The sequence below is a fragment of the Pan troglodytes genome, chromosome 5 (genome assembly GCF_028858775.2).
Source record: "Pan troglodytes isolate AG18354 chromosome 5, NHGRI_mPanTro3-v2.0_pri, whole genome shotgun sequence".
Lineage (NCBI taxonomy): Eukaryota > Metazoa > Chordata > Mammalia > Primates > Hominidae > Pan > Pan troglodytes.
This window is the reverse complement of record NC_072403.2, coordinates 40,874,307-40,902,074: the sequence shown is the minus strand read 5'-3', so window position 1 is coordinate 40,902,074 and position 27,768 is coordinate 40,874,307. Positions and strand designations below refer to the sequence as shown.

At 43.1% G+C, this 27,768-nt stretch overlaps 1 protein-coding gene and 1 pseudogene across 11 annotated transcripts in view; both read right to left on the bottom strand.

Moving 5' to 3' along the window:
- Nucleotides 1-27,768, bottom strand: part of ANKS1A (ankyrin repeat and sterile alpha motif domain containing 1A) — a 202,741-nt gene that overhangs the window by 63,464 nt on the left and 111,509 nt on the right. For all 11 annotated transcript variants that reach the window (XM_518420.8, XM_024357155.3, XM_063812380.1 and 8 more), the window contains one exon: nucleotides 9,924-10,510. In XM_518420.8, coding sequence (XP_518420.3) covers nucleotides 9,924-10,510 — 587 coding nt within the window. The remainder of the gene's footprint in view (nucleotides 1-9,923; nucleotides 10,511-27,768) is intronic.
- Nucleotides 4,005-4,557, bottom strand: LOC134810195 (10 kDa heat shock protein, mitochondrial-like; annotated as a pseudogene).

The following is a 27,768-nucleotide window of genomic DNA, read 5'->3' as shown; positions in this document are numbered from 1 at the left end:
GGCTGCCTTGAGTTATGGACAGGTGGGCCCTGTGGCGCCAGAGACTGGGTCATTAGAGCTTGTGAGCAAGAGTAGGATACCTGGGAAAGATTCGCTCAGCATCTTGGCCCTGCCCAGCAGCTACAGGCCACAGACATTCTTCTTACCCACTGGCTACTCACCTGGTAGCATCAAAAGGGAACATCTATGGAGAAGAAAGCAGGATAAAGGAGCCCTAGGCAGGGAGGGTAGTCGTCCATGATCTGATCTCATCTCACAGAGCTGAGATCAGAGAGCACATCTTTGAGGATGCTGGCATAACACTGGGGTCAGGAAAAGAGCCTGTGTTGTTTCTGAGGGTCACACATTTCAAAGGAAGTGCAAATGAGGTCCAGATTAATTGTTTTCTCAGAGTCTTACATAATAAAAAGCCTATCCCCCACCGTCTGGCTGCCACTCTGACCACACAGCGTATCTCTAAACAAATTAAACTTCTCTGGGATATATACACACACATGCGTGCATGCATACACACAGACCACCTTCATATCTGGTCTCTAAGAAGCTCCCTCTACCCTGACGTCCCCTAAGTCCACCCAGGATCAGAGAATGTCTGAGGCCACCAGCATCTCCCTCTCTTACTGGTTGTAATTACCTATGGGCCTGGCTCCTGAGAGGATGTATTTAAGATTCATCGGGGCAAATTATTTGTGGTGAGTGCTCTTTTAGGACATCAGCACCATTTCTGTGTTCCAAGTGGTGGTGGCATACCCTCAACACACCTTCCCTGCCTCCATGAACAGCCAGTCAGTTGGCCTCCCTCACTGGATCTCCCATTTCTGAGATTTCTGGCCATCTTCTGGTCTTAGTAATTTTGAATTCTCTTCCCTTTGCTTCGTGATCCTGGTTTTCAGATTTTATTTCTGCCTTGAGTATGCAATGAGCTCATGGAAAGGCATTTCCTAAGACAATGACCTATAACCCAGCCCCTCTGCCAGAACTCACCCAACATCCTTGCCTAGGATGACAACAAGAACAATGATCAAGTTTGAGAAATTATGATTTCATTCTAGTTCAATAGCTTTTTAAAAATGTGGATATGTGCATGTTTAAAAGCATGCACCCAACGGCTTAAAATAAAGAAATCAAGGAAAAAAACCAAGATGAGAAAGGTAACAGGTAGCAATCATGACTAAAGAAAAAGGAAGTTAAAAGTAAAAGTCAAGTTATAAGGTATATTTTTAAGACAATATTAAGTGTAGGGTAGGATTTTAAATTTCTCTTACAGGAGAAATTAATTAAGAGAAAGTAGCCCAATAACCACTCATGCTTCTCCCTCCCCACCCCAAGCACGCACAGCTTGCTCCCTCACGTCCTCAAAGGGGCCTTCCTTGGCTGACTCACCTAACGGCAGCAATCCTCCCACCGCACCCTCTAATCCTGTTCTTAGCTGTATTGTTCTCATAACCACTCCTATCATCAACTACATACTACGATTTTTACCTATTCATTCTTTTTAAATTCTCATTCCCCTCTAGCTTTCTAGAATGCCAGCTCCATGAGGGCAAGAGGATTTGTCTGTTTTGTTCATTGCTGTATCCCCAGCACTTACGCCTACCTGGAACAGAGCAGGTGCTCAACAAATTAGCGAACGTGTAACTGTAATACAAATATACTTCAATTTTATACTATTACTGATTATGTAAAATACCTCTACTTGTTCTTAGACACAATTGCTTAGAATAATATAAAATGAACTATTATTCCCAAAGTCATACAAAATCACGCACTCTGTATCCTACTGATACTTTACTAGAAAAACAAGATACAAAACCAGAACCAAAGTATAAAAAGAATATCCCAGAAAATGTTTCCTTCTGTGATTCTCAGCATTTGTATGGACTGGAATAAAGGTCAAATTCCTCTCATCTATATTCACCTACATTCATTGTCGCCCAAGCTTTCAGTTTGTAACAAAACAAAAAAGGGAGAAAAGGAAAATTCTCCTTTTGCTGGTGATTTTGCAAATACCCCAGCTCCCTCCCTGGTGCTTGATGGTGCCCTCTTGCTGCAGCTAAAGGGAACCAGGCTGTTTAGTGGGGGACTGGGGCTGGCGGTGGGTGTGGTGGCCTGCGGATACCACGAGTGGCAGAAATGCTGGTGCAGAATAGAAATGTGGGTCAACCCTGGAAAAAATGTTAAAAAGAAAAAATAAAAGCAAAATCCCTCTGGTGCAGAGGGCTGAGAGGCTAGAAGAGAAGCCTATCCTTAACTCCACCTGTAAAAGTAAGAATGAAAAGGAAAAATGAATGAGAAAAGTAGGGAGGAAGAAAAAAAGACAAAAAAGCATAGAAGAAAAGGGGAGAAAGAGCAAAGGGAAAAAGAAAAAGGGAAACAGATGAGTAACAGGGACAGCAGCAATGGGGAAATGCATTGGTGGGAAGCGAAGTGGCAGCAGCAGGGAGGGCGCATTCCCCCACTCCCCCAACCCCGCTTTCCAGCACCTGTCCAGTTAGAGACATGATGGCAGCAAGGGACCAGCAAGTGGGAGAGAGAGGTGCTGAACACACCAGTTTTCTCATCACCAGTCAATTGCAGAGCCAGGACTAACTGCCGCTCATTCACAACACCGTGGAGTTTCTCCTGTTAGCATCAAGGCCATGGAAATGCATATAAACATACATAAATATACACACACACACACACACACCGCATATATATATGCGATGTGTGTGTGTGTGTGTGTGTATACACATATATAATCTAGGCTAACAAAAATCACTTTGATAGAAAGGCCAAAACTGTTTATTTAGGGCTGCCTATAAAATAAATGAGATTATTTTAAAAATATGAACAAATTACCTCAATATTACCAGACCACCTAAAGCCAATGGAAATATAAAGGGTGTTTCATCTAGGATAACAGTTGTGACTACTCTGTATACTTGGAAACAACTTAAATAGACACTCCAGGTCCTAATCTTTCCCCAGAGGTAGGAGTGTCACATTCTTGTTCAGGGCGGGAGGGCTTTGCTCAGCACAAAAGACTACACAGCATGCTTGTTTACATAAAGAGGAACAATGCACATTGCAGAATATGGCGTGGGAAATTTAGTCATCATCAGTGGAAATGCAAATCTCCTTATTTTACATTCTTCTTTTTGCACACCTAACCCCCAAGGGTTAAAAGCAGCCAAAGCCTCTATGGAGTTGAACCAATCAGCTTGTCTCTTGATGACATCATGCCTCTAATGGGACAGAGCTGGAAAGGGCGAGGCGGCGAGGCCACTTCTGGACTTGGCCTGAAAGGGTGCCCTCCCAGTTGCTGCCACTTCACTTCTCAGGAAAAGGATTCAAGAGCCAAGGGTTTCCTCAGCTACCATTTCAGACAAAGCCAGGACATTCCCAAAATCCTGTGCCAGAAATTATTCTCATCTTATACAAAATGCATACAAAGCATGTCCCTGCTCTTCACCCATCTCCCACTTATTTAATATTTATGAAAGCTGATTACAAAACACAAATTTATCATTTAAGCCTTTAGCCAAGTTTTAAATGACTCCAATGTTTATGCTAAGTAGACAAACAGCCTTCTGTGGTTTTCTCTTTCATAAACTTCAATCCCATTCAAAGGCAGGTGAGAGGCTAATCTGGTCATCACAAACTTTTTATCCATTCAAACCACAATATGACCAGAAAGCCATTTTTGTTCTTCCTACAAGGTATTTATCTCAGATGTTAATTGGTGCTGTGTGTGTGTGCTGTGGGTACATCACACTGTGCAAGAGACAGAGGATGAAGACATACCAAAAGGAGACTCTGCCGCAGGAGCACACAGCTGAGATGCTGAGGACACTGCCAGCTTGATGAAGGGAGAACAGGTTTCTTTCTTATAGTAGGAAGTGGGAAAGGCTTAAAGTTTTGGATTTTTAATTTTGTTAAATTTACATATTTTTATTTGGAGATGTCTATATCAGTGCAGAAAAACAAAGTTTTAGAGACACTGGATGCCATCACTTTATATATCATTAGTTTATTATAAAGAAAGTTTAAAATAAAATTTAGAAATTTAGTTTATTATAAAGAAAGACATGGAAATTATTTATATTATGAAATATTTTAGGACTTCAGTGGAAGGAGCAGCTTCACGTGATGCCATTTCAATAGTGATTTATTTCTGTCTGCATTCTTTCCAAGAATGTCACCATCTCTAAATAAGAAATAATCCTGTCACCTAGAACTACTTTGGTGCCTCTATATTCTGGGAGAAGAAATTTGTCTCCAACTTCCACGCTAATTGGTCGAATCTCTCTACCCTTTCCTTTAGAGCCTGATGCAACAGCTACCACTGCTGCTTGTGATACTTCTCCCTGAGATTTTCCTGGAGGCATAATGCCTCCTTTGGTTACAGTTTCAGCTGCACTCCTTTCAACCAATATTCAGTCAAAGAGTGAAAGAAACTTTCTAAATGCTGGTCCCGCCATGACTCTACTGCCACAGCTCTGGTGCTTCCAGTTAAATGATGAATTTCTCCTGCTTCCCAGCACCCTGAATATCTAAGCCTTTCAGTTCATTTGCAAATGAAGATTAATTTACAATTTACATGCTAGAGTCATGTTTACTGCTCCAGCATACAGCCATCTATGCTTGCTCAGAGTTGATAGAAACAGTGCCAAAAACTGCTGTATCACTCAGGGTCCCTGCAGGAAAAGACGGCACAAATTGTGCACCTGAAGGAACTTAGTAATGGGATTATTTACACAGGTTTGGGTAAGGTGCAGGGAGGGGAGCTAGTCACAGTGAGGAGCCTTAGGTCAGAAGGGTCAAAGGGAAGGACTGTTTACTAGAACCCAGAGAGAACAGCTATTGGGAGAAGGTCCCTCCCAGGAGTGGTGGCTTTCAGTAGAGGGACAAAACCAATCCAACAACCCCTTGGCCTATTAATGCACGACACATAAGCAGATAGAAAAGGGTAGGAACTGGACCTGAAGGGCAGGTGGAAAATGCCCTGTGCAGTATCTAATGGTTGGAGAAGTTTCAACAACAACAAACTAACCAACCTTATGATATAGCCATACAAGAGAATACTCAGCATTTTTAGAATGACGATCTGAATCCAGGTCTTATTGATGCTGCCATGGTAAGATATCCACAACGTGCAGTTATTAGGTAAGAAAAGCAAATCATAATCAGTAAATACACTAAGACTCCGAATTTGGATATGTATTGAATGTTAACAGAGGTTAAGTATGCATGGAGGGATGTGGGTGAATTTCCCACTCCTTATCTATATATTTTTAAAATTTTATTTATGTACACCTTCTCAGTTTGCCCTCTATTATGTCCCAAGCATCATTAAGACAACAAAGAGTGCTTTGACTTGACTGGAGAACACAGAAAATAACTACTGAAGTTTGGATTCAGATCTCCTCTTAGGCTGAGCTCTTTTAAAGGCAAACTCTATGACTTCTTTGTCACCAAAAATACAATAGAAAATAGGGAGAATGCTAGTGTCATTAACAGATATGATCACAGAGGTTTACCTTAACCAGGCCATCTTTCAGAAGTCATGTTGCTCAGGGTAGTTCAACAGGGCTGCATTAACCCACAATAAGGAGCAGTCTGTATTTGGAGAAAATGACTCCCAAATCTATTAGCCATACATGTTCCCCAACTGGAGAACATCATCTCAACCAACCAGCCATTTGCTGGCCATTATGTGGAAGAATATATTTGAAAAACAAATTGTAGAGAAGGCTGTAGATTTCTCTCCAACCTCTCTTCTCCTCTCAGGGAGTTCAACAGAAAGCTCATTAATTTCTCAAATGAGAACAGTGGGGAAGGGACCTGCCCGACTTTCTCAGGCTGGGTGGGCTCTCCCATCCCTGCAGTGAGGCAGAGCTGTGCAGGAGGATCACCAGTTGAAGGGTTTGAACTCCAGTGGTTCCCCGTGACTCTGCTACCACCAAACAACAAAGAACCTCCTGCAAAGAGCTCTGGTTTTTTTTTTTTTTTTTTTTTTTAGACAGAGTCTCACTCTGTCGCTCAGGCTGAGGTGCAGTGGTGTGATCTCCGCTCACTGCAACCTCCGCCTCCTGGGTTCAAGCAATTCTCTTGCCTCAGCCTGCTGAGTGGGTGGGACTACTGACACATTCTACCATACCCGGCTAGTTTTTGTATTTTTAGTAGAGAGGGGGTTTCACCATGTTGGCCAGGCTGGTCTCGAACTCCTGACCTCAGGTAATCCACCTGCCTTGGCCTCCCAAAGTGCTGGGATTACAGGTGTGAGCCACCGCACCCGGCCTGAGCTCTGCATTTCATAAGGTCTGAACACACTCTAGTCCTCAGTTCCCATTCTCTGCAGCTCCAAGCAAGATAGTAACATTAATATCTACCATTTAGTCAACACTTTATGCATGCTAGGAACTGTGCTAGGCAGTTAAACACATCTCTAATTGGTAAAACACTCTGAAACACAGATCTAACTGCCTCAGTTTCACAAATAAGAATAATAACAGTGAACTTACTGAGGTAGTCCATGCACCGAGGTGGAGATGGTGGAGCTGGGGCTTGAAGCTGGATCTGCTGACTCCTGAACCTGAGCCCATCTGTGGTCCTGCACTTCTTTCCAGGAGCAGCCTGAGGGGCTCCCACCCGACAGCCTTCCTTCTCCCTCCCCAGGTCTCACAGTGAAGAGGTGAGCTAGGCCCAAGCACCTTCAGAGCCTTCAGAGCAGAGTTCCCCACCTCCCGGGGGTCCAAGGACAACAAAGAAAAAAATCAGCAAGAACAGGATATGGCAAAGCCGGCTACAGGCACTGGTCAGGGATAGGGTGGGGAGCAGCCATTAACTAATGCCCTATTCCAGGAAAGCCTGCCAAGGCCCTGGGTTTAGGGCCAATCACTGGGGGAAACACTTTTGGAGTTTCTCTTTACAGAGTGATATCCACAGAAACCAAGTACAGTATCACTAAGAAACAACATTGAAGGGTTACACATAAAGGGCCCTGTTAATGTTTAGGATGTAAGCAAACCTTGATCTTCTGAATTCTTTCCAATAAGACCTCAATTGCCTTTAAGTTTTTTCAAATTTAAAATGTAGCAGGGCTTTTGCATTTCAGTCACACTAGAGAACTGGCCCACAGCACCTAGATCTTGGATAGATCTAGATCCCTGGGCCATTGTAAGCACCTGCAACCTTTATCTGCACAGGTGATATCAGCAAATGAAACTCCTCTCGATGCAAAGAGACACTGGCTTACGAGCCCACACAGCCAACCTCAATTAAGCCCAGCTTTGCCCAGGTGATTTTGTATTTCTTGGCCAGGAGGAAACAGTGGAGCCCATAAGGCTGCCCAGAAATGCTACATATTAACAGGACATAAATATCCTGTGAAGAATCGCCCAGCACTGCTGACCTCTCTGGTTTGGGATACGCTCAGAAGGAGCCATAAAGAAGAGGTGATTCATTAGACTGGTAAAGCTGTCTTCCAGCCCGTTTAAAGGATTCTGAGATACTGCCTTGATAGCATATCCAGGAGTCATCCCTCAGTATCCACTAGGGATTGGTTCCAGAACACCATTTGGATATCAAAACCTGTGGATGTTCAAGTCCCTGACATGAAATAACATTGCATATAACCTACACACATCTTGTATATTCTAAATCATCTCTAGTTTACTTATAATACCTAATACAATGTAAATGCTATATGTAAGTAATTGTTACACTGTATTTTTATTTGCATTATTTTTTATTGTTGTTTTGTTATTTTTTCCCCCAAATATTTCTATCCACAGTTGGCTAAATCCGCAGATGCAGAAAACCATGGATATGGAGGGCTGGCTGTACTCATCTCTTGGCCTGATGCTCGAGGCCCTCTCACTACCTGGTGCAAATCTCGCTTTCTACTCTTATTTCTCATTCTGCCCTTACACACGGTCAGCACCCTAGAAAAACCAAATGACCTGAACTTTTCTGGCTCCATGCCTCTGCTCATGCCGCTCTCTCCACCCACCTCTCCTCGTCCCACCAGCTTCAATCTGGTTTTAAGCATAAGACTCGGTCTTTTAATTCCATGTCAAATCCCATTGCTCTAGTGGTCTTTCCTGAATCTCTTTCCACCCTCTCACACCTCCTGTCTCCACTCCCCCACCCACTGATTTTTTAAAAATCTCAGACCTGGGTAAGAGTCACTGATGTTTTTCTCTCTTGACCTCTATGGCCATTTCAGAGCACACTGCACTTACCTTCACCCTCCTCTTAAATTTATCTTGAAGTTTTCCTATAGCTGACTGTAAATTAGTAAAACTCTGTTTTAAAAAACAAAGGTAGAGCATACATTCCTACAAATATACACACTCCAGTGTGTAATCTCCTGGCACCCCCCTCCCCCAGAGCTATCTCACTCATAGTGATTTTCCACGAGTGGCCAGGCATCTAGCACAGGCTCACCAAATCTTTGTTTACTAAGCAATGAAAATCTTTTGCACAGGATTCCTCTGTCTCTGCCTAATCAGAATCTTAAGCTTCATCTTATACCTTATCTGGAGGTAGCGCTGGAAGCACAGCCCCCACCCCCAACCCAGTTCCTTCACTGGAAATGGATTGGCTTTGGTTTACATAACTTTCCAGCACCTACCTAGAGTTGGGTAGGGCATTAAGTGTACAGATTGTTCAAATGGACATGTCAGCTGTAGTGTTCCCCTCCTCTTGGAGAGCTAAATGGAGTTCTTGAAATTATTCCTCAGAGACAGACCCAGTCCACTTCAAAGGCAGCTTCCACTCAGTAAGAAGCTTGCAAGGGTGGTACTTTAACATTCCCATGGTGTTTACCTATCTTTGAGAAACACATTCTTCTGCTCAGCGAGACATGCCATAGGTCACAGAGAAATTGGTACATATTTCCAACTAATAATGGCTATGAAAGAAAACTGGGCCTCTGACTCCCAATGTTTTCTACTCCCTAATCTTCATTTCCTGAACCACTTAGCCCTCTTCTGCCTGACCAATCTGGGAATGTGGGATGGGCAGGACCCTTCTGCTGGAAGAAGTATTTGGCCTTCCAGGACAGCACAGTAAGAATAACCATGGAGAAGCAGGGAATAGAAAAGCCTTCCTCTTGCAGCTATAAAAAAGAATGAGCTCGTGTCCTTTTCAGGCAACATGGATGCAGCTGGAGGCCATTATCCTGAGTGAATTAACACAGGAACAGAAAACCAAACAGTGCAGCATGTTCTCCCTTAAACATTGGGTACTCATGGACATAAAGACACAACAATAGACACTGGGGACTACTGGAGAGGGGAGGGAGTGGGGGCAAGGGCTGAAAAACTAACGATTGGGTACTATGTCTACTACCTGGGTGATGAGATCAATCGTACCCCAAACCTCAGCATCATGCAATATACCCATGTAACAAACTTGCACATGTACCCCCTGAATCTACCATAAAAGTTGAAATTATATATAAAAAAAAGAAAAGCCCCCTTTCAGCAGCTTTCCCCCCAGACTTACCCTGTCCTCCCCTAAACACCCCTCACACCTCTCAACTAACCCTGGATCTTCTCTTTTCCTCCTGAAGGACTCATAGGAAGTACTCCAGCTCTTAAGCATCTCCAGGGTGAGCATGATTCTCTCAATGGGGCTGATGGGATCCAAATATTTCCAAACAGCATGTCATTTCTAGAAAGTGCCCCTCCCTCAGCCCTGCTCTGCTGGGGCCTCCACCCTCTAATTTAACCATTAAGGACCTGTCCTCTGTGATCCAGACTACCTGAGGCTCGCCTCTTCTTACAATTGTCAGAAATACATTAGTTACGGAGTGAAGGAACCAGAGCAACCTTGCCCAGATCCTGGGCCTGAGAGTTGGCACTCACGGGAGCTGTGGTGGGCTGCGGCCAGCCTGGCCAGCCCAGCTCCCTGTGACGTCATGTCGGCCTTACCTCATCCCACTCCGAGGCGAAGGAGGGTGACTTCTCTAGCCTTTTCTTCCCAATGCTGCAGTTGGATAAGGACTCACTCCGACTCCCCATGGTAGCGTCCTCTGTGGGTGAGCAGGTCAGGAGATCAGAGTCAGACTTGGACAAGCTGCGGCTGAGTTTGAGTTCAGCTTTGGGTTTGCTAGTGGGAGGGGCTCGGCTCCTGGCCCCACTCCGGTCTCCTTCCTCAGCACCACCAGGGTGCGGAGATGCTGTGTGAGTCAAAGTTTCAGGGTGCGAACGGCTGTTGGTGGTGGGCAGGCCTGCGAGGTAGCCCACCCTCTTGCTCTGGTCCAGGGCACTGGGCTGGGAGGCTCCAGGAGCATGCACACCCGTCTCCTCCAGCTGCATGCTGGCCTTGTGGCAGGCGCCCTGCTGGGGGGACCCGTCTGGATGGCTCTGGCCAGCGGTACAGAGCAGCTGGAAAGGGTCCTGCCCCACCTCGCACACCGGGGAGGAGCCGTGGAGGAGGCCTGAGAACTGCTCTGGGACCTGCCCGTCCTGCCCCTCCGCAGAGTCCTGGCTCCGGCTGCTGCTGCTCCGCCTGTGGTCTTGGAGTGGACGGAGAGACAGAGAAATAAAAAATTAAACGTGGCAAAAATCAACAAAGTTCCAATGCAGCAAGCATATGGCAAAGCAGAGGAATTCACAGAGAAACAGAGAGAGAAACTGGATAGGCTGGGGAGGGGGAGAGGAGAGAAGAAGAGAGAGGAAGGAAGACAGTTTTCATATTGTTCTTAATGTTCAATTTGTACCCAAAGTCAGAGCATTTATGAAATTTCAAACACTGGCCTGATTAATGCTATCTGGCAGCCTTTCCTGTTGTTAGATTTCTGTTAACATTAACGACCAGACCTTGCTATATAAGGCGAGAAGAGTGTTAACTATAACCTAGAGAAAGGACACAAGTCAGGACAGAGTGAGTGAACATGAAGCAAAAGCAAGAGCACCAGTGAGCAAGCGCGAGCAGGGAGACCCACTCCTGGAACATCTGATACATTTCCATAAAGGCCAAAGTGTTATTTAAAGGCCACCCGCCCTCCCTTCCTCTGGCAAGCAGCAACAGAAAAAAAAAAAAAAAAAGAGGTCATGATCCACAACCTGCAACTTCTGGAATTCCTTAACAGAAACAAAATGGCAGAGAAATAACTGTTTCCTTCCTCGGAGGGGGCCATTCCGAGTTCCACGCCTCATCCTTCCTTCCTCAGGGAGCACAGACTTTTCTTTCTCTCTCTCTTTTTTTTTTTTTTTTTTTTTGAGAATGTGCACATCTTGCTTCTTCCAAAATCTCCCAGCTGCTCATATTTGTTTAAGTTTAACCTTAGTTGATCCACTGAAAACAAAATGGTCTAATTTGTCAATGCCAGGAGACATTTGCAGTTCTCTCGAGACTTCCCTAACATCCTAGAAATCTGACACTACTAGCTCATGAGGCCAGCTACTACTGTACACTCAAATACCTCGCCCTGAAGTAGCATAAATAATTGGCCAAATCAGAATCTAACATCAGCACTACACTGGCACACCCAGGGGCTTTCCTTGCATGAACTCAGTCCCATTAAAGATTTTAACCCACATCATCAGAGTAAATAACACTATGTCCAGCACTAGCTCACATTCCATAATATTCAACTTAATCTTCTCTATACGTGGGATCTATTGCACCTATACCAAACAATTCCCTAGTTTGCTCAAAACTCTCAACAACTATTCATGAGCTCAGAGAATCTTAGAACCAAAAGGGTCAACTATGTTTACAGATGAGGAGTCTTAGTGGTTATCCCAGGTGGTGCAGGAGAAGACTTCAACCTAGGAGCCTGAAGATCTGGCTCTGGTCCTGGCTGAGCTGTTCTCTAGCTGTGTGGCCTTGGCAGTGATTTCATCTTATTGGGCCTCAGTGTCTAAAGTGACTGGGCTGGGCTGCATGATACTTAAAAATCCCTTTAATGTCATGATAGTGATGAGAATCCATGTCTCCACCATGTCATGATGGCACACTTCTCCCCCTTAGGGATGTGAGACGCCTGCCTGGGTACCTCTCCTGTTGCTGTCTACACAGCACCCACTCTCCCTCATCAGCACACCGGAAGGCCCAAAGCCCCTTCTTGAGGTTCAGTTCTGCAATTGGAGAGGGTAGCCAGGTGAGGAGGGGTGCAAAATGAGCAGTGCTTTATAAACACAATGTACTAAAACACAGTCTCCAATGCCCACACATGACGCTACTCTCCTGCAACAGTGGTTTTTTCAAAACAGCCTTTAAGAAATGTCTCAACAACCAGCTCTCACAGTGAGCCCAACTCGCTGAGGTCTGAGCAGGGATACAGTTCTCCCATCGCCCCCTCTCCCCTCCCAGCTCCAGAAGAGCAGTTCAGTCTCCACAGTCTGTTCAGCTTTTCACGAGTCTAGAGAAGTGGCCAGGGGCAGCCAATTAGCTCCACTTTATGGCTCTGATTACTTATCCACAGGAGCACAGAAGCACCAACTTTGGCATCTCTCTCCTCTACACTTCTTTATTTTTTTTTTGAGACCAAGTCTTGCTCTGTTGCCCAGGCTGGAATGCAGTTGCACACTCTTGGCTCACTGCAACCTCTGCCTCCTGGGTTCAAGCGATTCTCCCATCTCAGCCTCCTGAGTGGCTGGGAGTACAGGTGTGTGCCACCACGCCCAGCTAATTTTATTGTATTTTTAGTAGAGACGGGGTTTTGCCATGTTGGCCAGGCTGGTCTCAAACTCCTCACCTCAAGTGATCTGCCTGCCTTGGCCTCCCAAAGTGCTGGATTATAGGCGTGAGCCACTGTGTTGGGCCCCTCCTCTACACTTGACCACTTTGGGACTTTCAAACTTGACCACTTTGGGACTTTCACACCTCAACTCAACTTAAAGGTCAGGTCCTGAGCAATGAACAAACCCTGAAAAACTTGAATCCTTTCTCTAGGGAAGAAGGAATGCTGATTATGTAAGAGTTTCATATAGCTTAACCAAGGCCCCAGGAAGCCACGACTCATGGCTATGAATATTACATATAACAACTGGCAGCCAGAACAAAGCTACCCAGTGATGTTGCATGGTGGGGCTACAGTGAGGATGACACATGACCATTTAATGTGGTTCAGGTCAATAGTACTTCCTAGGAGAAGCTGATGGGGAGAGTTAATCAGGCTGTAAAATTTGCCATCTCTGGGACCACATTCTAATAGCCGACTTCCTACAGATCCTGGCCCAAGGTACAATGTCCCTCTGACTATATTTGAATGCAAGATGACTTTGGTAAAAGGAGCACAGGCTTCTACTGCTTTGTATCAACTTCCAGCTTCATATTTAACAACTGGGAGCTAAGGCACCAACAATGAAAGGAAACACCACAGCTCAGAACTGGGGGCCAGCCTGGCTCACACTGCCTGGGTGGACCTCAGAACCCAGGCCACAGAGAATGTTCGAACTGCTGCTGTGGGAGCCAACAATGCAGGCCCTGTGAAACAGCCACCCATTCATGCTAGCTATCAATGATGAAAGAGAGACAGATGCCAAGGGCTCAATACCAGACACATGCCAAGGGGAAGGAAGTGGGTAGAAGGAAAGAATGGAAACTTACGGAGGAAGGAAATATGTGGAGGAAGAATCTCGGAGGGTCATAATCCTATTAGAGAAACCACAATCCACCAATATTTTGTGGAATATAAGAAATGATGGAAAGAAATTCTTATAATCATATGACTTAGCCAGGCAATTCCTAAGAAAGACACTTTGGTATCTGAAAAGCTTGCCGAGATCCAAGACCCTAAGGCTGGTGTTCTTGTTCCCATTAAAAACTACATCCAAGACCAAGATGAGTTTTTTTTGGCAGATCAATGGGTGGGAAAAGAATTACTCAATGGTTTCTTCCTTCTGCAAAGTAAGGATAATATAAGGTCTCTTAGGGACAAGGTGCTAACAATAGAATATACTGATCAAGAAGCAGTTTTTAAGCAAATCACTTCTTTGTGCAATTCTGGGATCTTAATTGGGGGATTGTTGCGGTAATTAAATTATACGTGTAATGCATTAAGAACCGTGTCTAGCACATGCCACGCTCTCAATAGATGTTGAAATTGTTATTATCCTCCACACAGGGTCCGTTACAACACACTTTGTTCACAGATGAGACCAACTACTTCTCCGTTCCTCACAGGTCTGTCACAAGGATCATCAAAGATAAGGTACATGAAAGTACTCTGTAAGATATAAAGCACTTCACAAGCATTCATTACCTTCACCATCCTTATAACTCTGAACAGCAGAAGGAAGGGACAGAAGGTAATATGGTGAGAGGGCTGAAGTGAGAAACTCTGAGACAGGCCCCAGAACTGTCACTGTAACCACTCATCCCATGGACAAATGTATGAAGTGTCTGTCCTCAGGAGGCACCCAGGTGGATATGAGGATAAAGAGGCCGGGTGTGGTGGCTCACGCCTGTAATCCCAACGCTTTGGGAGCCTGTGGTGGGAGGGTTGCTTGAGCTCATGAGTTCAAGATCAGCTTGGGCAACATGGCGAGACCTCATCTCTATAAACAATTTAAAAATTAGCTGGGTGTGGTGGTGCACACCTGCTGTCCCAGGTACTTGGGAGGTTGAGATGGGAGGATAATTTGAGTCCAGGAATTCAAGGCTGCAGTGAGCTGTGATCATGCCACTGCACTCCAGCCTGGGAGACACAGCGAGACCTTGTCTCACCAAAAAATAAAAAATAAAAAAAATAAAGACACCAAGTCTGCCTCAACAGATGCTTTAAGACAGGCATAAATCATATGCTTGGCAGACAAAAAGGAAAGCCTGATTACTTCGAACCAGAAGGCTTCTCAGAAGTGGTAGCTTTCGAGCTGAGCACTGAAGGAGAAATAAGACCTTGTCAGGCTTACAGAGAAGTAAAAATACATTAGAAAAGGCAGAGAAGGGCCAGGTGTGGCAGCACATGCCTGTAATCCCAGCACTTTGGGAGGCTGAGAGAGGAGGATCACTTGAGCTCAGGAGTTAGAGACCACCCTGGGCAACAAACCTCACGCCCAGGGACTAGTGAAGTTGCAGAAGAGACCCTTAGGCCTTTCTCCTACACTACTTCCCATGTTCCCCGAGCTCTGCCCTCCCCACAGTCTGCCCTTCTAGGAGAGAAACAAGGAGATAGTGGCACACAGGGAGGGAGGCCTGTTTCTTATGCTACCCATACATCGAGGCCAGCTGTGTCATATTGATATGGCACACCAGCATGGTAATTCCCAATCCCATCAACTTGTGATCCTCATTCATTTTCCTTATACCCTGTGAGCTACTGAAGCAAGGGGTCTTCTGTGCTGCATTTTAATTACTACGATGAGCTATGGGATCTCAAGGGCTTTTGAATAATAACACTTCAACATTTACACATTTTCATTCACCTCTGCCCACTTAAATTAAAGCTGAAGAATGCAGCTCATGTGAGGAGTTGCTAATTCAAATCTCCCCTCAGGCCCAGAGAAGAAGGCTGGGGGACCCAGTGTCTCATATTGTTTTGTGTTCTCCGTATCATTAGGATTGGAATCCTCCAGCTGCCTAGTCACTATAGTGAGCATCAAAAACCATGGGTGTGCAGGAGAACTCCCAAGTACATGGCTGCTTTCAGAGGGTCACCAGGCTCTTCCTGGAAGGAAGGTCCTGACCAAGTTATTCAGACACTTGCTGAAGACTGCAATTTGATAAGACAAATAGACTGAGAGTTCATTTTGGTCCACGGCAACCTGAGAAATAGAATAAGAGCTAGACAGGGATTCAAGAAGCCCATGTTTTAGTTCCAGCCCCGTGACTTTTCCTCTCTAGGTCTCTTTCAAAAAATGAATGCCTGGGATGCATTCTCCAGAGCTTTGGGATTTAGGCTAGTTTGAATCTGTGATTAAATGACCTCTCTATAGTCCCTGCCAGTTCTATGATGTTAAGAGCATGAATAGCAGAAAGGCTTTTGATGAAATGGTTTTAGCCTCATGGTTAAAAGTACAGGCTTTGGATTCAGCCACACTAGGGTTTAAGTCTCAGCTCCAATACCTAACCTTTTCTTCCTCAGCTCTGAAACAGGGACAAAAATAGCCCCTACCCTGAAGATCTGTCACAAGATATACAATGACATAATCAACATAAAGGAAATCAGCATGGCAGCTGGCCCGTGGGAAGCATTCAGTAAATGATAGCTGCTATCATTATCACCATTTTTCATTTACAGTCATTTCTGAACTCTTAGCTCATCATGCTAACACTGCACAGAGAGGCTGGTTTCCCTTCTCCCGACTCTGCAAAGGAGACTGATTTATTCTGAGTAGCCCTTTTAACGAGGCAGAATAAAACTCAAATGCCAGGGAAGGTCAGTATTCCTATAAGTTTGGTTTGGGATTACATGTAACAGCACAGTGGAGAATCTTCAGATTAGGAGCCATCTGTACTCACCTTGGGGCCCATAGGTATAGCCCAGCTTTGGGACTTCAGACTGTTTCACATTGACTTGGTCTTAATTACCTCATTACATCTCCCCCTTCTTCTTGAACTCCTAAAGCGTCTGTTCTCTACCTGTCATTGGACCTCTGACCTCTGGCCCCCAAACTTCCCTAGTTTTCAATATACCAGCTTTGCCTGGATCAGCTTCCAACCAGCCACGATTTCTAACCATGCCTAATTTAATAGCACATTTGCTGTCTTTGCTCCCCTTGATCTTCTGCCAGTTCTTGTAGTGGGTATTCATAGCCATTTGCTTTCTCTTCTCCAGTTGCTGGAATGTTGAGCCCTTTTAAATACTCAAGAAACAACTGACTTGACTCCTCTACCAATTCACCTAACTCAGCTGGCTTCCAACAGCTACTACTTATTGAGTACTACTCCTTCTGTGCCAGACACTATGCCAAGCATTTTCTTTTTAATATTCACCACAACCATGAGGTAAGAATTAGTATCCCTTCTACATGTAGAAACTGAGGCTTAAAGAGGTTAAATGATTCCCTAAATAATAGTCACCATCCAGTAAGTGCTAGAGCAATAATTCAAATGCCAGCTTGATTACCAGGCCCAGTGAGCTTTTCATTCATCTCTTGAAAACTATGTAAGATCGATTTCCTCATCTCTTCTGCTCTCTTTAAGCCATCGTCTTTACCCACAGCACCTGCACTTTTTGGAGGACAATCACACCAATTTCCCGAGAAGACAGATCAAATTTTTTTAATGACTACTCTCAACACCATGTAAAAATTGGGGGGTAATTTCATCACTTCTCTCCTACCTTAGAAATTAGACCCCATTTAGGCTTTACCAATGGCCTTCTAACTGCCTAACCCTTTTTCTAGTTTTCATCCTTCTAGCTCTTTCTAGATCAATGGATACTGTTTGTCCATTGCCCCCAGTACTCACTCTCCCCTTCCTTCCTTGGTTATGGGACTTTTAGACAGGTTCACAGCCACCTAGAATAAAGACAATTATTTCCCACCTCCTTTGTAGCTAGGTGTAAACACATGACCAAGTTCTGGCCAGTGGGTTATAAGTGAAAGTGGCATGTGTAACTTTTGGGAACTATCTTTGAAGTGCCATTCTCCCCTTTCTTCCTTCCCATGCTGATGCCTTGAACTTGGATAGCCATCTTGAACCATGAGATGGCAGAAAGGGACTGGGTCCTTAATGGTCATGAACTGTTGTTGAGCCCAGCACTCTTTACTTCTATCTTGTTCAACCACAGTTATTGAGGGTTTTCTGTCACATTCAGCCTTAGCTCCTAAGATATTGCATTATCCCAGTTATCTTCCTATGTTTCTTTCCCCTTGTGCCTCTAAACATAAGCTTACTCTTTAAAAAAAAAATTATTATTATTATTTTGGAGATAGGGTCTCACTCTGTCGCCCAGGCTGGAGTTCAGCAGGCTTGACCTCCTGGGCTCAAGCAGTTCTTCCACCTCAGCCTCCAAGTAGCTAGGACTACGGGTGCACACCACCACACCCAGCTAATTTTTAAAAATTTTTTATTTTCGTAGAGACAAGATCTCACTATGTTGCCCAGGCTAAGTTCTGTTTTGGACCTCTTCAATCTCTCTCGTCTCTCAGCAATGGATTTTTTTTTTTTTTTTTTAGACAGAGTCTTGCTCTTGTCACCCAGGCTGGAGTGCAGTGGTGTGATCTTGGTTCACTGCAACCTCTGCTTCCCAGGTTCAAATGACTCATGACTCAGCCTCCCAAGTAACTGGGATTATAGGCTTGCACCACCACACCCAGTAAATTTTCATATTTTTAGAAGAGATGGGGTTTCACCATGTTGACCAGACTGGTCTTGAACTCTTGGCCTCAAGTGATCCACCCACCTCAACCTCCCAAAGTGCTGGGATTACAGGCAAGATCCACCGCGCCCAGCCTGGATTCTCTTTAACGTTAAGAATCACCTCAACTTGGATGACTCCTAAATCTGTATTTCTAATCTTCACATCTCTCATCAGACTCATATTTCCAAGTGTTTATGAAGTATCTTCACTTGGATGTTCTCTGGTACCTAAAACACCTCAAACTTAACACATTTGAAACCGGACTTAACATCATCCCTCAAACATGCCCCCTCCCTCAATTCTCTATTTCTGTTAGTTGTACATTATTTTCTCAATTAACCAAGCTCAAACCTCAGAATCATCCTCAAATTTCTCTCCTCATTCCTATACATTTTGTTCCATGGTCCTGTTAATTCTGCTTCTTCTATACCTCTCCCATTCATACCTCCCTTCCTATAACTTCCTACTCCCCCTCTAGTCTGGGCTCCAATTACCTTGGAGAGACTCTGTGAAGTCTCTTGACTTTAGGGCATTCCCGCCTCCAGTCTCTCCCAGTCTAACCAATCTAAGAGTTCACAATTGTATATTTGTGAAGTGTGGCTCCTGTCCTGTCGCCGGATTCAAAAAGCCTCAACAACACTGCATTGTCTCGGGAATAAACAGTGACGGTGGAGATCCAATGCTCTATGACAAGTTCCCTTTGTTCCAGCCAAACCGGATTACTCTTACCATTCTCCAGACATGTTCTCTCTATCTCCTCCCATCATCTCACTGTTGTCTATGCCACTCCTCCTGCCTGCAATGCTCTCTCCTTCCTTACTTCTGCCTATCAGGTATAACTCTATCTAGAGGTTCAGCTCAAGTGTGATTTCGTTAATAAAGCCATCCATGATCTCTTACACTGACATAATTTATCCCTCTTTTGGACACCAAAATCACTTTTATATGAATTTAACGTATTCTGTCATCTTTCAGTTACTTTACATATGTCTCATATATATAAATGCATAATATACATGTATATAAATGGCTGTCAATACAAATGGTGGAGGAAAACTTAGAAGCACAGTTCATAAGGCTTGGACTTGTTCCACAATGGAAAGAAAATTGAACTATTCCAACTCAGAAACCTAAATTAATAATAAGAAGACAGTTATTCAGCAGGACTTTGTGCAGGAGTTCCTCTAATGCAAGAAGGTGAGAAAAGTCCAGTGCAGTGGCTTGTGCCTGTGACCCCAGCTACATGGGAGGTTGAGGTGGGATTGCTTGAGGCCAGGAGCTTGAGACTAGCCTGGACAATACAGTGAGAACCCATCTCTAAAAAACACTTTTAGCTGGGCATGGTGGCACATGCCTTTAGTCTAGCTATTCAGGGGGCTAAGGCAGGAGGGAGGATTGCTTGAGCCCAGGAGCTTGATGCTGCAGGGAGCTATGACTGTGCCACTGTGCCCCAACCTAGCAATGGAGCAAGACCCCTGTCTATTTAAAAAAAAAATGGCGAGAGAAGAGGAAGCTGCTGAAGATAAGGCTTAATTGTCAAACTGTCTCATTGATATGTTTTCCCTTTGGAAAAAGCATCCAAACATACTCCTGGGTATTTATTTTGAAAATCTAGCCTGGACTTCTTGGTAAAGATGATAGATCGAACACAGGTACCTATTTTCTCTTCTTCCTGAAATCTCATTAAACCAACAGTAAAAGTGGGACTACAGACGGAAGCACACCTGAGAAAACAATCCAAAACTGGCAAAGGGAAAAGCCAAGATTTACACTCTAGAATTCCCCAAAGGCTAAGGAATTGGTACTCTGATGTAGGAGTAGAGGGAGAAGCTAAAAACCGTTTCCTCCCCTTTGGAAGGATTAAGGTCTTCATACTCATGCACAAACTGTGCACAGACTCAAATGCGTAGCTCTCAGAAATACTGACTTAATCTCAAAAACCTCTGAAGTGTAACTGCATGCCAGAAAGTCCACATGTATCACTGTCTTCAGATAATCATTCATGATTGTCCTCTGTTAAGTACCACTTCACCTGGACCCAAGCACTATTAGTGGATGCTACAGAAAAGCATCACAGAGAACAAGATGGCTTTTAGAGTTCTTGGCTACATTCCCATTTACTATCAAACCTGGAAAGTTGTCCACTATTTCTCCGAGTGGTAATATGTCCAGAACATCCAGCGAGCAAAGAGTTAAACATGAAAGAGAAATAAATGACTATGCTATACAAAACCGCAATCACTGCTCTTGGTTATGCTTGCCCTGTATGATGATTTCAGAAGACTTTTTCTACTTTTGAAATAATTCAACCGGAATACCCAGTTAAATAAAACTACCATAAAATCACATGGGCCTTGTGTCTTTTTGGAGGATGGGCTTTCTACTTCATAGATCTATTAAGGCTTTCCACTTCTGCCAGCTTTTGTTTTTTCTATAGGCACAAATGGCATTTCTGGGTAGGAAAATTACTCACTGTGAAGGACTGTCCTGCATAGTACAGGATGCTTAGCATTCCTGGTCCCCAGGCGCAAAATGCCAGTAGCAATCCCACCTTAACCAGTCATTGTGATGGACCAAAACTCCCCCAAAACAATTCTAAATGCTCCCAGGGGATGGCAGCAACTCTGATTAACCACATAAAACTTATTCCTATAAATCATCTCATTATTAATTTTTAAAATCTCTTAATTTGAGGTTATATATTCTTTTTTGTCTTTATTCTATTCTTTTTTGTGGAGAACAGGGTCTCACTATATTGCCCAGCCAGGTCTCAAACTCCTAGGCTCAAGCTATCCTCCCGTCTCTGCATCCCTAAGAGCTGGGATTACAGGTGTGAGCCACTGTGCCTGGCTATATTCTTTTTTGAAGTTTTAATTTAAAAACTTTTTTTAATTTAAATTTTTGTGGGTACATAGTAGGGTACCTGAGATTTTTGTTTTTGTTTTTTGTTTTGTTTGTTTTTTGAGACGGAGTCTCGCTCTGTCACCCAGGCTGGAGTGCAGTGGTGCGATCTTGGCTCACTGCAAGCTCCGCCTCGCGGGTTCATGCCATTCTCCTGCCTCAGCTTCCCGAGTAGCTGGGACTACATGCGCCCATTACCATGCCCAGCTAAATTTTTTGTATTTTTAGTAGAGACGGGGTTTCACTTTGTTAGCTAGGATGGTCTCCATCTCCTGATCTCCTGATCCACCCGCCTCGGCCTTCCAAAGTGCTGGGATTACAGGCGTGAGCCACCACGCCTGGCCGAGATGTTTTGATACAAGCATACAATGAGGAATAATTACATCATGGAGAGTGGGGCATCCATCCTCTCTAGCATTTATCCTTTGTGTTACAAACAATCCAATTACACTCTTTTAGTTATTTTAAAATGTACAATTAAGAATATTCTTTTTTTTTTTTTTTGAGACAGAGTCTCAAAAAAGAGGCGCCTCCTGGGTTCAAGCGATTCTCAGCCTCAGCCTCCTGAGTAGCTGGGATTACAGGTGTGTGATATCACGCCTGCCTAATTCTTGTGTTTTGTTTTGTTTTGTTTTTTTTTTTTAAGACAGAGTCTCTCTCTGTCACCCAGGCTGGAGTGCAGTGGCGTGACCTTGGCTCACTGCAACCTCTGCCTCCCGGGTTCAAGCGATTCTCCTGCCTCAGCCTCCTGAGTAGCTGGGACTACAGGCACGTGCCACCACACCCGGCTAATTTTTTGTATTTTTAGTAGAAACAGGGTTTCACCATGTTAGCCAGGATGGTCTCAATCTCTTGTCCTTGTGATCCGCCTGCCTCGGCCTCCCAAAGTGCTGGGATTACAGGCATGAGCCACCACGCCCGGCCTAATTCTTGTATTTTTAATAGAGGTGGGGTTTCGCCATGTTGGCCAGGCTGGTCTCAAACTCCTGACCTCAAGTGATCCACCCACCTTGGGCTCCCAAAGTGCTGGGATTACAGGCATGAGCCACCATGCCCGGCCAACAATATTCTTTATAGCATCCTCACATGTAGCGTTTTTTTCCTCTTTCTTGATCAAAATTGTCAGAAATCTTTAAAAAAATACAAATTCATTTTAATGATCAAGTCTCTCTTTTTGGTTTCTTTACTTCTTTACTTTTACTTTTCTTTCTTTCACTAAGGTGTAGCACACATAACATAAAATATCAGCAATATACTATCTGCTTTTATCTCAATAATTCCCTAACAATCTATTAGTTACTCTCTGCTACTTTCTTTTGGTTAAATTTTAATCTTTCTTGTTGTTTAACAAATGAGTTTAAGAATATAAACTTTCCTCTGAGTACTACTTTGGCCAAATATTATAGGTATTTACACAAAGTGTTTCTACTACCACTAATTTCTATGTAGAAAAATAGAAAAAAACAGGCAACTCATAGACTAAACATATAACACTAATCAATAAGGTAAGTTGCTCAGTTTCAATGACAAATAGCATGTTTGTTGCTTAACATGGTGGAAAACATTAAAGACTGATAATACACCATGTTGGGAAGGTATGGAGAAGAGCACACTTCTCTTCACCATTAAGGGAGGGCAATTTAGCTCCACCCATTAGATCTAGACATGCACATACACTCTGACCCGCTAATTCTACTTTCTATCAATCTTTTTTAGAGACATACTTTTATAAGTATTTAAGAACACATGTACAGAATGTCCACAGAAGCATAATTTATAACAGAAATCCTGGAGAAGGAAAAAATGAGTTATGGGATATTTAGCTAGATTTTAAGGACCAAGATAAAATTGTATCTGTGCTCTATAGACAAGGCAAATACAAAATGCAAGTTCACAAAAAGTTTGTAAAATATAATCCCACGTTAGCTTAAATACAAACAAAGAATTTCACATAGTCACTTTTGTATAAAGATAACAAATGGTCTGAATCATATACACCACACTTTCTTTCTTTTTTAACTCTATGGTTAGATTAGGATGGTATTATTTTGCTATTAAAAGGCAGTTACTTAAAAAAATTTTTTTTTTTTGCAGAGATGGGGTCTCACTATGTTGCCAGGTTGGTCTTGAACCCCTGGCTTCAAGTAAGCCTCCTTCCTTGGCCTCCCAAAGTACTGGGATTACAGGTGTGAGCCACCACGCCCAGCCTACCACGTTTTCAAATAATGATCACCTCTAGCAACTATGAGTAACAGGGAGGTGAGAAGAACCTTAGCATTTTATTTATATTCATTTCTGTATTGCTTGAAATGTTTTTTTCTTCCTCAGTGAGCATATACTAATAAGATAATATAAAAATGTAATTTTTAAAAATTAAAAAAATTTTATTTTAGAGATGGGGGTCTTGCTATGTTGTTCTGGCTGGTCTCCAGCTCCTGGGCTCAAGTGATTCACCCGCCTCGGCCTCCCAAAGTGCTGGGATTACAGGAGTAAGCCACTGCACCCAGCCTAAAAATGTAATTTAAAAAATTTCCCATCTCACTGTAGCAGGACCAGCTGCGGACAAAACCCCTCAGACACCAAGATAGTGAAAGGAGTGGCTTTAATCAGCTGGGAGCATCAGCAGGCTAGTGTCTTAAAATCCGAGCTCCCCGAGTGAGCAATTCCTGTCCCTTTTAAGGGCTCACAACTCTAAGGGGGGGTCCGTGTGAGAGGGTCGTGATGGACTGAGCAAACAGGGGTACGTGACAGGGGCTGCATGCACCGGTGGTTAGAGTGAAACAGAACAGACCGGGAAGTTTTACAATGTCTTTCTATAATCTATAGATAACATCAGTTGCTAGGTCAAGGGTGGAATTTTAACTACCAGGCTTAGGTCAGGCAGGCCCAGGCCTGATTTCAGGTCTGGTTCCTTGGTTTCGGGTCTGGTTCCTAGGTGCCGGGCTACCTGCCTTTAGTTTTGCTTCTCTTTCCTTTTCTGAGTATAAAACAATATAAAACAATATGAGAGGGTCTCTCTTCCCTCATTTCCCCTCTTTGAGACTCTCACTTTTTATTAGTGGGAGTTCTCACTCTTATTTTCGCCACTTCTGTCTTCTTGTGCAATAGATCGATAGTGATTCATATAGTACACTTGTGCTGAAGCATTTTGGTGAACTAAGGTAGCGATGAGGCTTTTTATCACTTGAAGAAGTACAGGTAGCAAACAAGGGAGCAGTAAGCAGGTTCCTATTACTATTATAACTCTTATTATAAGAGTTTTAAATCTTTCTAGTGCTGGGAACCAATTTCTAAACATGGCCTCAGGGTCGAATCCATGCTACACTTGTACGGGCACATGTGCCAGTTCTGTCATATTTTTAACTATGTCTTTAACTACTTGCCTTTGATTATCTATGTGTAGACAGTAATTAGTAAGGTTAAATTTTTTATAGACCTCTCTTTCAGCTGCTAGCAAGTAGTCGAGAGCCAATCTATTTTGATAGACAGCATTTCTCATCTGAGTTTCTTGCCGGGCCAGAATAGTCAAGGCTTGACCGGTTTTATCAGTGATGATTTCTAAAACAGCTTGCAACTGTATGATTCGGTTGAGCATGTAAATGGGGGTCTGCTATCCCCATGAGCTGTCTAGTGCCTAAGTAGCAGGCCTATAATATTGTATGATTCGCTTAGGGGGCGATTCATTATTTTTCAATTTTTTAATAGCTATGCTTTTCTTTTTGCGGGAAGCATAGACAGGGAAGCCTAGGAGTTCGCCTGTTTTTATGGGCAGTAGGAAGAAAGATGGTTTTAATAGTGCCAATAACACAACTACCTGTCCACTGGTCAGGCAGCTTAGCGTAGGTTCTATGTCCACATATCTAGTATAGCCTAGTGGGAGCCGTCTAGTCCTGGTGGGATTCTGGGTGGGCTTAAACGGTCTGCAACTTTGGAGATTTACTGAATGGATTTTTATCTGTGCAGTTTGAACTCCACCACGTAACTGTTTTTGTGGTACTATTATACAGTTTTTGTCCTAGGCAACTAAGTCATCCTACAGAATGAGTGAATTCTTTCTTTTTTCTAGCTATGCAATATTGTCTAATAATTGAGACTTTTAGAACCTAGAAATGATCAGGGTGATTCTTTAGGGCCGGGAATTCATCAGGAACTGGGTCTGTAGGCACTAATTCTCAGGCTTCTTATGGCCATTGATCTTCTATTACAGTTTCTCCACAAACATAACATTTAGAGACTGGGCTACATACCTTGGATATAATAGGATTATACAAACAAGTTTCTTTTAGAGTCCCAGTACACTTATAATAACTATAAAATAATAGGACTGTAGCTATCTTTTGTCCTACCTCAGTGACTTGATGTATATACTGGGAACAGTCCTTCGTCTGAGGAAGGTCAGTTGAAGTCCTTACTGTATAAGTCCAAATTTTAAGGAAAATGAGTCCCGCGATGAGTTTCCTCATGCTTCGGCCATGCGTGGACCAGTCAGCTTCCGGGTGTAACTGAAGCAGGGCTTGTCGTCTTCTTCAGAGTCACTTTGCAGGGGTTGGTGAAGCTGCTCCCATCCACGTACAGCTCCCAGTCTACTGATGTTTAAGGATGGTCTCGGAGGTTGGGCGCACTAGAATAAACTGAGTCTAATGCCTCTACACAGTTATGTTTAACCGGGCTCTCTGATAGCAAGAGTGAGGTGGTGGCGTTTAGGGTGTTGCAAACTTCAATGGTTATGCGGGGATTTTCACAGAGCAAGCTTTGGTATCTAGTTAGTCTAGCATTCATTAGCTAATGGTGTCCTTTGCTATTTATTAAAGTCACCACAGCACGGGGGGACTTTATGTTTAGGTTTTGCCTAAGAGTTAGCTTATCTGCTTCTTGTGCTAACAGGGCTGTTGCTGCCAGGGCCCTTAGACATGGGGGCCAGACTTTGTAAACCCTGGCTAATTCTTTTGAGAGATAGGCCACTGGCCTTGGCCAGGGCCTTACAGTCTGGGTTAAAACTCCAACTGCCATTTTTTTTTTCCTCTGGTTGATGAAATGCCAGGGTGAAAGGGATAGCCAAATGGACTAAAGCACAAGTGCCACTCTAGTTATTCAGCAGAGTGCCCAGTAGAGGTCCACCCCGATACCACAACACATCCGCTCGGGGATGAACAAGGGCTGACTGATTGATAAGCTCTTGAAAATTCTTAAGCTCACTGCATCCTTTCAGGTCTCCAAGGAATGCTAAGTTTCTTCCCTGTCATGAGAGACACGAAGTGAACCTAGTGTTGGGAGATGGAAGCTGGATGGCCCTCAGGGGCTGCCCCGCAGGGTGCTGGACTTTGAGATATAGCAGAGAGAGCTTGGCATGACTTATTACTCCAGGCTGTAGAATCCCGGAAAAGAGCTACCATGGAGCCGACTGGAGGACCACCTTAGTGGAAGAGGGACAATCAGGGCCTCTGGCCTGCCATGTGCACAAGCATAACAATTGCTTTTGTTTAATGTGCAGATGGAATATTTGATCCATTCCGACCAGGCATTTGCATCTTGGTATCCTGTCTTAATTGCCAAAGTTTGTTTTAAGTCTTTAACTTCTATGATCCTCTAGTAAAATGAATGTTTCCTTCAGCACCAATTTTTATTAGTTTTTAGACCAAAGAAAGCTAAACACCATTTTATATTTAATAATGCTTCTTATATGATTTTTATACCAGATAAGCTAAATTTTACCTTTATATTAGTGTGTTATTAACGTTAAACTTAATTTTAATAAAACCTTGTAGACATATTTATCCAATTTTTCATGTTTGACCATAAGGTAAGTTTTTATAGACTCTTTTTAACCTTTTATAATTTTTGTTAAAGAGCAGGTTGGTGCTTTAAGAAAAACCTGTTGCATTTTTACTTTAATGTCCAGTTCACAGAAAAACTGAATGATACCTTTTTAACTTTAGCTAACATGTTTACACACAGAATTTTTTTTTTAAAATTAACATTTTAAAACTTGCTTAAACTTTCAAAGCAATAATTTTTTTAACCTTTTAATGTAGGTAAAAATCCACATTCTTATGCCTCCTTATAATCCTTTTACCAAAGGTATATTTTACTTTCCTTATACACCTTGCACATAAACTGTTTCTTTAATAGTACTCAGGAGGCTTTATTACTTTTAAATTATACAACATTTTTTGCATAAATTTTTTATAACATTTTTTCTTTCATGACTTTCACAGACAATTCTTCAACATGTCTCAACTTTCTGACTTATTACAAACATTTTTTTCTTTAAACAACCGGTTAATTTATTTCAGGACAAGAATTTACTATATAACACTCTTTTTACATAAATTTTGCCTCCCTCCACTTTTTTTTTCTTTGAAGATAACCATTCTTTTTTTTTTTTTAAGTGAACTTTCTTTACGTCTGTGGACTAGACTGTCTAAGGCCACAAGATTAGAAGTTACTATAATACATGTTACACTGTTAACTTTTAGCAAACTTTACTTTTGTTGAAAACCTTGTAAGTTTGGGATTTCAATTATCCTTTGCTATTAATAAGACCTTGTTTAGTCTAAATTAACTTAGAATTGGTATAGATGGCTTTTTTTTTTTTTTTTCATTAGCAAAGCAGCTGC